Here is a 9,784-nt window from a genome sequence, read left to right on the forward strand (position 1 = left end):
CAATGGCCACGCACCCAGAGAAAAGCAACTCTCCCTCCCCACCTAGCCAACTCTCACTAGCTCCTCAGCCAGTAGTAGGCCTTCTGGAACCCCTCCCCCTCCGTGCTGCCATTTTAACTGGCTTGATCTTGCCGGAATAATTATTATTACAGATGGCCATTTAGAAGAACATGTATTAGACAAGATGCAGCCCCTTCAAAAAAACTCTTTATCATGAGGGTTAAAGGCATGTCTCAGTGACAAAGTGCATGAGGCCCTGAATCCAATCCCCAATAACAAGATAAACTTTATTTATTAATAAAGTTGATTGCTTGGGGGCTGGAGAGGTGGCTCAGAGGTTAAGAGCACTGGCTGCTCTTCCAGAGGTCCTGAGTTCAATTCCCAGCAACCACATGGTGGCTCACAACCATCTGTACTGGGATCTGGTGCCCTCCTCTGGCATGCGGGCATACATGGAGGCAGAATGTTGTATACATAGTAAATAGATAAATCTTTAAAAAAAAATTGATTGCTTGGGTATCTATTCTCTCTCTCTCTGGCTGAACTATGAGTTCTATTAGGGCCATATTTGTGTCCCTGTAGGCCCATCACACAGCAGACACTAGTGAATGTGCATCCCCCAGCTGAGAGTGTACTCAACGGTGCTAACAGTGATCTTGATGGCACAAGCCGAGGCCCATTGGCCAGGCTGCTTTCCCTTAAACCCCACAAGACTTCAGTTCCACTGTGGGCCTGGGACTCTGCTTGCCTCTCCCGTGAGTCCCTGAGCTTCTGTTCCTCCTCCAGAGCAGCAGTTGAGTTCCTGAGGAAGCTGGCTTCCCTCAGCGGGGGACGCTACCACTGTCCTGTTAGTGATGATGCTCTCAGCCGGATTCAAGGCTTGCTCACCAGAGGCTTCATCGAGGAAAAGGTAGGTCACCCACCAGTCATAAACGTGAGTCTCAAGGAGCCTCCACAAGTACTGGCTTCCTTTTACCCGAGAGTTCTGCTTCTTTGGAACACACAATGCTCATCAAGAAGGACGTGTTTTCCATGGCTATCCCTCTAGACCAACTCCCCTTGAAGGAAGAAACAGACTGGAGATGCTATGGTTATGTCAGGCCGACTTCCGCCTGTTGAGCATTTACAATGTGCGAATAAATCGATGACCTCTTTGGATCAGCCACTCTTACATCCTCATCCCTACGCAGACAAACAGCTCAAGGAGCTGAAGTGCGTGCCCAAAGTCAGAGGGTGAGGCTGAGCCCTGCGACAAGGTGCAGACCCACTGTGGTTTGGCTCCTTTGGACTCCTGTGTTCTTTCTCTGAAACACAGACATGCATTTCATCTAAGTAACATGTAATGAAGTCACTGGTTAACTACTACACACCAAAACTGAGGAGCCGAAGGTCTAAAGAGCCCTTCCCATTTAGCAGAAAAAAGGTACACATATTTAACTTTTCTCTGTTTTGATATAGTTTTTTTGAGACAGGGTTTTGCTGCGTAGCCCCGGCTAGCCTTGATCTCTTAAGCCTCCTGCCTCCACTTTCCCAGTACAGAGATTACAGGTGTGTGCAGACCAGGCCTGGCTTTAACTTCTGCCTCTGTTGTTCAGGGATGCTGGAAGTTGAGCCCAGGGCCTGGCTATGTTCTTCCATTGACCTACATCTGCAGAGCTCCGGGCCTTGGTTGTTTGAGAAGAGTCTCACATAGCCTAGGCTGGCCTCAAATTCACTACGTAATTGAGACAGGCCTTGAACTCCTGATCCTCCTGCTTCCCTCCCTCTAGTGCTGGGGTTAGAGATGGGCTCCACCACACAGATCCGAAGGGTTCTGCCTGCAGAGTGGGAGCAGCTGGTGTCACGCTGCTGCCAGGCTGGTGGTAGCTTCCTCTCTGTCTCAGAGCTCTCGTTCACTGGGAGTCTGTTCAGAGCCAGGCTCTGGAGTTTTAATGGTTATTGTCTTCAGAAAGACTCCTGTGAAGCTCTATTTTACTAGAAGAAGTGGAGAAAGGGCAAAAGAGACTTTACCGCCTGACCAGCAGTTTAGATATAGCACATTCCACTTTCATCTCATGGGCCCAGGGAAGAGCCAAATTCACTGAAATTTGGGCACTACTTGGTCCCTCCCCTCCTCTGCCCCCACCCCACACACTGACTCTCAGGCATTTAATTTCAAACTATTCCATGTATAGAGTGACTGTCTGGATGGTGGAGATGGATGAGCTGTGGCCACAAGGATCCCCTGCCTCTGGTGGGAGGGTTCATCTGATGTGCTCTAACCATCTTCTGGGGCCTTAGATCGTCATGTCTCATCTTGTCTGTTTAGTGTATTGAATTTTGCCTTTATTCCCCTTCCCCAGGACCCCAAGTTGCCACTGTTTGAAGGGGATGACCTAAAGATACTGGGCAAGGAGGTCACCAAGGCTAGAAGCCTCCTCAAGCAAGCCCAGGTCTTCAGGTAGGTTTCTCTAGCTGCCCCCCTGTCCCACCACCCAGATGGACACACCTTTAATCCCAGCACTTGGAAGACAGCGGCAGGTGAGCCTGAGGCCACCCTGCCTTACATAGCTCCTGGGCAACATCGTGAGATCTCGTCGCAAAGAAAAATCCACATACAGGAAAAAAGCATACGGCATTTGCCTTTCCCCACCCCACCATCTCATTACCCACTCCCAGGGAACCATTTTTCTTTGCCTTCTTTCTGCCTTCTAGATCCCAGCTCCTGAAGAAGAGTAACATGGAATCTAAAGTCACTCTTTGCTAGAGACGCATTCTCAGGTAAGAAAAGGAGTGGATGCCACACCTGCCCAGTGCCCACCAAAGGGCCCGGCATATGCGGCTTTACACACAAGTGTAACTGCGAGGAAAGATCAGACATTGTGATTCCTCTGACCCAAAAAGCTGTTCCCCCAGAGACCACCCACTGAGCACTCTGACCTAAAGAGTAAACTGACAGAGAAAGCTGTGACTCCCAGATTACCTGCAGGAAATGAAATGTTTAGCGCTAGGGCACTCAGAAGGCCGAGGGCAGGGAGACCCTTTTACTTGTGTATGGGGCCTCCCGGACCTCCCTCCTTCCCCTGCCATGTCCCTTTACACACCGTATGCTCTAGACCAAGCTCACTAAGAGGTTTCTCTTGCCACCCTCTGCCTAGCGACTCCTGCTTATCTGTCAAAGCACAGCTCAGATGGTTTTGGCTCCACTGTGAAGATGGCCCTGGTCCCCATCCAGAGCTAAGGACCTCCAGTCCCATCTGGATGCTTCTGGCCTTCCTCTGGCTTTCCGGACCGACTGTGCCTCTTGCAACATTCAGCACTGCAGACTGTGATGCCCTGCTCAATGTTCTAACTCGTCTTGACCAGGTTCTTCCCCCTGCCCCAAGAAGCTGCTGTCTTAACTGTCCATGGATCCCAGAACCTGCCAGATGGCAGTTACATGGTAAGCAGTGAGTACCCAGCTATGGATAGCAGCTCTATGAGGCTGCTTCTCCTGGTTCCTCCTTATACTTCTTACCATCTGGATCTATGAGCCAAAGCAGCCACTAGCAGCCTCGCTTGGGGGAAGACACAGCCAAGCCCCATCATCACCTCCATCACCTGCTAGCCAGGGGCTACTATGGACCAGTATGGCCACTGAAAGGCAGATGCATCCTTTGAACCCCGCTATCCTTTGTACACATCATGTGTTAGATGATATGGTATCTTTTCCTAAAATGAAAAAAAAATTGCTTTTACTAATAGAGGTAAAATGACTTCAAATGCTTGCATGCTGGAAATACTTGAGTACTGGTAATGAGGTGTTGGGGTGTGTGGGTGTGTGTGAATTTTGAATGAGATAAAACTTTATTAAATGCTGGGTGTTGATGGTCTATACCTTTAATTCCAGTGCTCAGGAGGCAGAGGCAGGTAGATCTCTGAATTCAAGGCAAGCCTGGTCTACAGAGTGAGGTCCTGGACAGCCAGAGCTACACAGAGAAACCCTGTCTGGAAAAACAAAAAAACAAAACCTCATTTAGATTATCTAGAGGATTTAAGCGCAATATGAGAAAGATAAATATACTTATTTTTAAAAATGAACAGCAACTCAGACAAACACAAATGGAAATGCATATGCAAAAATGCTTAACCTCTAGAGGTGTGACTCACTTGCCCAGTGTGCCCAAGGTTCTAGGTTCACTCCTCAGTAACACAAGATACACACACATATGCATGTACACATGCACAAATGCACACATGCACATATATGCTGACAGAGGTTTCTGTCCTGCCCAGTCTTGCAGTCATTCAGTCCCAATGAAACACACAGAGGCCTACATTAATTATAAACTAGTTGGCCTATTAGCTCAAGCTTCTTATTAACTAACTCTTACATCTTAAAATAACTCACAATTCTTGTCTGTGTTAGCCACGTGGCTTGGTGCCTTTTATCAGTGAAGTATTCTCATCTTGCTTCCTCTGCATCTGGGTGATGACTGCAGACTGAGCCTTTCCTCATCCCAGAATTCTATTCTGGTAGCCCCGCCTATGCTTCCTGCCTGGCTACTGGCCAGCCAGCATTTTGTTAAACCAATACAAGTGACAAACCTTTACAGGGTACAAGACCATTGTCCCGCAGTACACCACATGCACAAAGAGAGAGAGAGACTTGAACCAGACATGGTAAGGCATAAACATCATTTCAGCACTTGAGAATTGGAGGCAGAAGAATCAAAGGTTCCAGGCCAAGTTTGGGCTACTTAAGACTTTTTCTCAAAAAAACCAACCCCCATCACTCCTCATAAAAGAGTGATGGAAATACAAATTAAAGTCACAACGAAATGCAGCTACATGCTCAGTAGCATGGCTCCACACACAACAACTGTCACTCTCAGACACTGGAGCGACTGGAAGGCTCCTGCTGCTGGAATGGGGCTCAGTGAAAGGAAATGTAAATTTTCACCGCTTTGAAAATTTGACAGTTCTATTAAAGCAGAGCACATCTGTTGTTTGGCCCAACAATCCTTCTCTAGGGGAAATGAGTGTGTGGATGCAAGAATGTGTACAATAGCTCGGTTTGTAAAAGCCCCAAATTGGAAACCACCCAGTGTCCAACCATGGTACAGTGTACAAACAAATCATGACATATCTGTATATTGCCAAACTATGAATCAATGGAAAGAGCATGAAATATAGTCACTACGTTCAATAAGATGTACCAAACTCATAAAGAGTGGGTAGGTAAAAGCCTAACACAAGCTGGAGGTGCAGCTGAGCTGGTAGCGAGCTTGCCAGGCATGCATGAAGTCTTGGGTTCTTGATATCCTGACCTGCATAAAAAGGAGGTAAGGAGGCAGGAGGATCAGGAATTCAATGCCATCCTTGACTACAGCAAGTTCAAGGCCAGTCTGGGCTACTGGGGAGAAGAAAAAAGAAGAAGGAAAAAGGAGGAGGAGGAGGAAGAGGAGGAGGAGGAAGAAGAGGAGGAGGAGGAAGAGGAGAAGGAGGAGGAGGAGGAGGAGGAGGAGGAGAAGAAGAAGAAGAAGAAGAAGAAGAAGAAGAAGAAGAAGAAGAAGAAGAAGAAGAAGAAATTAAACCTAAGAGTATGTGCTTACTACTCTATGAAATTCAAGAACAGGTGTACTTGTCACTGAGACAGCAATCACAGTAAAAACTGCTGTGGGGAGTACAGAGTGAATGTCCAGGGCTCTGGGAGCTTCCAAAGCTCTGTCTTTGCCTGAGAAGTATTTCACTAGGATGCTGTTGTGGTCTAGATAAGATGTGAATATGCCCTTCAAACATTCGCACGTTAAATATGCTATGGTGTTCAGAGATGGAGCGTTGGGGAGGTGACTAGGGTTAGACAAGGTGCTGAGGCTGTATTCCCCAAGGCTGAATCCTGGTGACTTTATATAGGAAGGGTAAGAGAAGTCGAAAGAAACACACATACACATGCCCTGTGCCACTCAGAACTCTGACAGCAAAAAGGCATCTTAACTGTGCACCCTGAGAACTTTGAGCTGGGGCTGGAAAGAAATCTCTGTGGTGAGGAGCACTTTGCTGCTCTGGCAGAGAACCTGGGTGCAGTTCCCAGCACCCTCTTGGCAGCTCACAATCATGCCTAACTCCAGTTCCAGGGGGTCTGGTGTCCTCTTTTGGCCTCTGGAGCACCAAGCACCCACTGCACATGTAGATACATACAAGCAGAACACTCACACACATGAAATTAACATAAATAAAAGTTTTCAAAAGTTTAAGCCCAAACAAATGTCTTATTTATAAAATTACCCAGTTTCAGGAGGCAGGAGAATTGCTGTCAACTAGAGCCAACCTGGCCTACGTTGAGAGTTCAAGACCAGCCTGAAACCCAAACAGAGCAAAAGTCTGTCTTGGAAAAAAAATAGTCATTAAGTTATTTAAGGGTTTTTTTTACGATTTTATTTCATGGTTTGAGTGTTTTGTGTGCATATTATGCACCATATGTGTGTTTAATGCCCCAGGAGGCTGTCAAATCCCCTGGAACTGGAGTGATGGATGATCATAAGCCACTGGGTATGCTGGGAACCAACCTTGGTGTGCAAGCGTCCTTCACCACGGAGCAATCTCCCCAGCCCCCACTCCGTATAAATTTATTATCTCACAGATTTGGAGCCTGGCGATCCAGAATCCAGGTCTTGGCAAAGCTGGCTCCCTGAAGGCCCTGAGAAGGATCTTCTCAGTCTCCTAACTTCCCACAGCTGCTATGCTTATACAGTATAGCTCCATTCTCCGCTTGACGTCTTCCGGTGGGCGTGTCTGCGCCCCGATTACGCCTTCATCAGTGGACATCGGTTGTACCGGAATGAGAGCCTTCACTACTGAACCCTGTTGGAAGTAATCTTATGTTTAATGACTCAGTCTGAAGTCCTAGGGGTTGGGGCTTCAACGTATGGTGTGGGACACAATTTGTGGCAGCTGTGAGTGGCGATGCTCCTTGAGAGTCAGCCGACACCGGCAGCTGCCTGAGGAACGTGAGCTCTGTGGTCCAGCTGGACTTGTGAATGGAGGGTTGGGGAAGAACAGGCTTGCGAAGTGGTGATGGAGAACAAATGGGCTTGCATCCAACCTTCTCAGATAGGGATAGCAGCTACTGTTGAGAGCCAGCTGAGTAGCTCCGTGTTCTGGGATTTGCACATGCTCTATCACATCGGCCATAGGCTTAGAATAAACTACATATCATTCCCAGTCTGTGAATGAGGAAACGAAGCCTTGCGCCTGCCCAAAAAATACAGCAAGAAAGTAGCAAAAGACCAGTAAGAGAACTCAGCAGGTAAAGGTGCCTACCACCAAGGCTGATGGCCTAAATTCAATCCCAGGAACCCACACGATGGAAGAAGGGAGTCACCTCCTGCAAGTTGTCTTCTGACTTCCACAGTGTGCACTATGGCACATGTGTGTACTCACGTACACATAAGTAAATGTAACAAAAAAGAAAAAGGTCGGGCAGTGGTGGCACATACATTTGCTCTCAGCACTCAGGAGGCAGAGGCAAGCGGATCAGGCAAGGCCAGCCTGGTCTACCAAGTAAAACCCTGTCTCAAAAGAAAAGAGGCAAAGCCAAGATCTCAGAACCCCAAGGCCTATGCCTAGCTCTCCTTGAGCCTCCTTTCTGAATCTGTTTCTCTATCTCTAAAATGAGGCTGAAACAGAAATCTCAGAGGTTGAATGGGACACTCTTCCACCTGGTGCACAGCAGGAGCAGGCCAAAGTTTGGGATTTGCCTCCTTCACCTGATGTTCCCAGAACTTGTTCATTTGTGGCCCTTCTCAGAGTAAAGGAAGCGGCAGGCTCCCTACTCTGAACCAGGTGGCTTCATTATAGCCGAAGTGTAGAAGGCTGGACACAAGCCAGCCCTTTGGCTACTGTCTCTCAAATAGGAGTTTTCCAGGGATGGGAAAAGCCCTTCTGCTCCCCAGCACAGAGGAAAGGTCAACGATAAAGAAGCATCCTTTAAAATGGAACAGTGGGACCAAGCCTGGAGGCACAGGCTTTATTCCTGCTCTCTAGGCTCCTGAGACTGAAGGAACACAACTTCAATGCCTGCTTAGGTTACAGAGGAAGTAAACGTTTAAAAAAAAAGTGGGGACGTGGAGGCAAGGATGTGGCTCTATGGAAGAACAGTTGTCCAGCATGTGTGAGCCCTAGGTTCAACCTGTAGCGCCACAGGGAAGAGAGGGGGTAAAAGAATGTAAGAATATTCTGAGGGAGGTAGATGGATGGATGGAAGGAAAACGGGCGTATAAATGGACGGAAATTGGCTTTGGGTAGATGGAAGGTTGGATGGACAAGTGTGGATAAGAGTGGGTTGAAGAAAAGAGGGACTGAGGTATGTCTGGGTGAGTTTAAAAGGACAGATACAGAGAAATGAAACTGACAGGAAACTAGATGGATGGATAAAGGGGTATATATCTAGTTAAGCTCAGGCGCGCGCACACACACACGATGGCTGATGAGCTGGAAGGGGGAACAGGTGGAATAAAGAACGGCGTGAAAGAACGGTGACTGGAAAGACAGGACAGGGCAGGCTCGCAGTTCCTTCGCCTCTTTTCTCTACCAGAAACGCAGCCCTGGCACCGTTTGCTCACCCTCAGGTGATAGGACTGCGGAGCTCTAGGCAGGAGAGCGCAGAGCCACAGGGCAGGGCAGGACAGCTGGGGCGGAGGCAGAGGGCGGGGCGGTCCCAGGACCAGCCCAACTCGAGCTGCTGTCCCGCGGGCGGTGCTGGCTTTGGCGCCGAGAACCAAGAGGCTCAAGAAGAAGGCAGCGCTGCGGGAGCCCGAGCCAGGTGAGTGCGGAGTGGAGTGTGGTGGCTGGGGAAAGAGGGCAAAGACGCCCGGGATGAGGATCCGCCCCATGCTTTAGCTGTGTGGGACGGAGTCCGCCAGCAGGAGGCTCGGATCCCTGCCACTCCCGAGCCCTTTCATCAAACCTAGCGTTGGAGTCTCCATGGACCTGGATTAAGGACTGAGTCCTTTAACTATCTTCATTTTTGTTAGTTTTTAATATTCCTACTACTATGACAATGACAACTGCTACTACTATTACTGTTACTGTGTAGTGTGTGTGTGTGTGTGTGGTGTGTGTGGTGTGAAGGGGTGTGCGTGTGTGTGGTGTGATGTGTGTGTGCATGTGTGGTGTATGTGTGGTGGGGGGGTGTGCATGTGGGGGGTTAGGGGGAAGAATTGTGTGTGTGTGTGTGTGGTGTGGAGGGGTGGGAGGGTGTGCATCTGTGTGAGGTGTGATGTGTGCATGCGTGTGTGCATGTGTGCATGTGTGTGTATATGTGATGTGTGCGTATGTAATGAGTGTGTGTTGTGGGGGGGTGCATTGTGTGATGTGATGTATATTTGTGTGTGTGTGTGTGTGTGTGTGTGTGTGTGTGTGTGTGTGTGTGATGGGGGCACACTTGCCACGAGGCATGTGTGGAGGTCAGAGAACCACTGGTCAATTCTTTCTACTCTCCTCGTGGATCTGACTCACATAGTCAGGCTTGCAGGTTGGCCATGTTACTTTTTTTTGGAGACACAACTCACGCTGGCCTCGAACTCATAGCGATCGTCCTGTGTAGGCCTTTGGAGTTCTGATGTTATTCTGTGTATCACCACAGCCAACCTTTAATTATAATTTGTTCACAATCCTCTCATATTTTCTGGGCCTCAGTTTCCACTTCTGAGTAATGGAAACAGTAGTTTGTGCTTCCTGAGATTGCCAGGAGAGTTTAGCACTGCCATATCCAGCTTCAGTCTTGGCTTAGTCATAATGGTCTCCTGAGGAACAGGCCCCCTGT

The 9,784-nt window shown here is 48.5% G+C and overlaps 1 protein-coding gene across 2 annotated transcripts in view; it reads left to right on the forward strand.

The window, feature by feature from the left end:
* The window catches only part of Vwa3a (von Willebrand factor A domain containing 3A), a 64,531-nt gene extending 60,793 nt beyond the window's left edge, over positions 1–3,738 (forward strand). Inside the window, exons 31-34 of one of the 2 annotated variants that reach the window (XM_075972074.1) lie at positions 787–910; positions 2,343–2,440; positions 2,695–2,760; positions 3,138–3,259. In XM_075972074.1, coding sequence (XP_075828189.1) covers positions 787–910; positions 2,343–2,440; positions 2,695–2,746 — 274 coding nt within the window. In that variant the 3' untranslated portion in view covers positions 2,747–2,760; positions 3,138–3,259. Of the gene's footprint in view, positions 1–786; positions 911–2,342; positions 2,441–2,694; positions 2,761–3,137 lie in introns of both variants that reach the window. The other variant, XM_075972073.1, reaches the window with a different exon arrangement.
* Positions 3,739–9,784: the final 6,046 nt, after the last annotated feature.

This window comes from Microtus pennsylvanicus, chromosome 5, assembly GCF_037038515.1.
Source record: "Microtus pennsylvanicus isolate mMicPen1 chromosome 5, mMicPen1.hap1, whole genome shotgun sequence".
NCBI classification, from domain to species: domain Eukaryota; kingdom Metazoa; phylum Chordata; class Mammalia; order Rodentia; family Cricetidae; genus Microtus; species Microtus pennsylvanicus.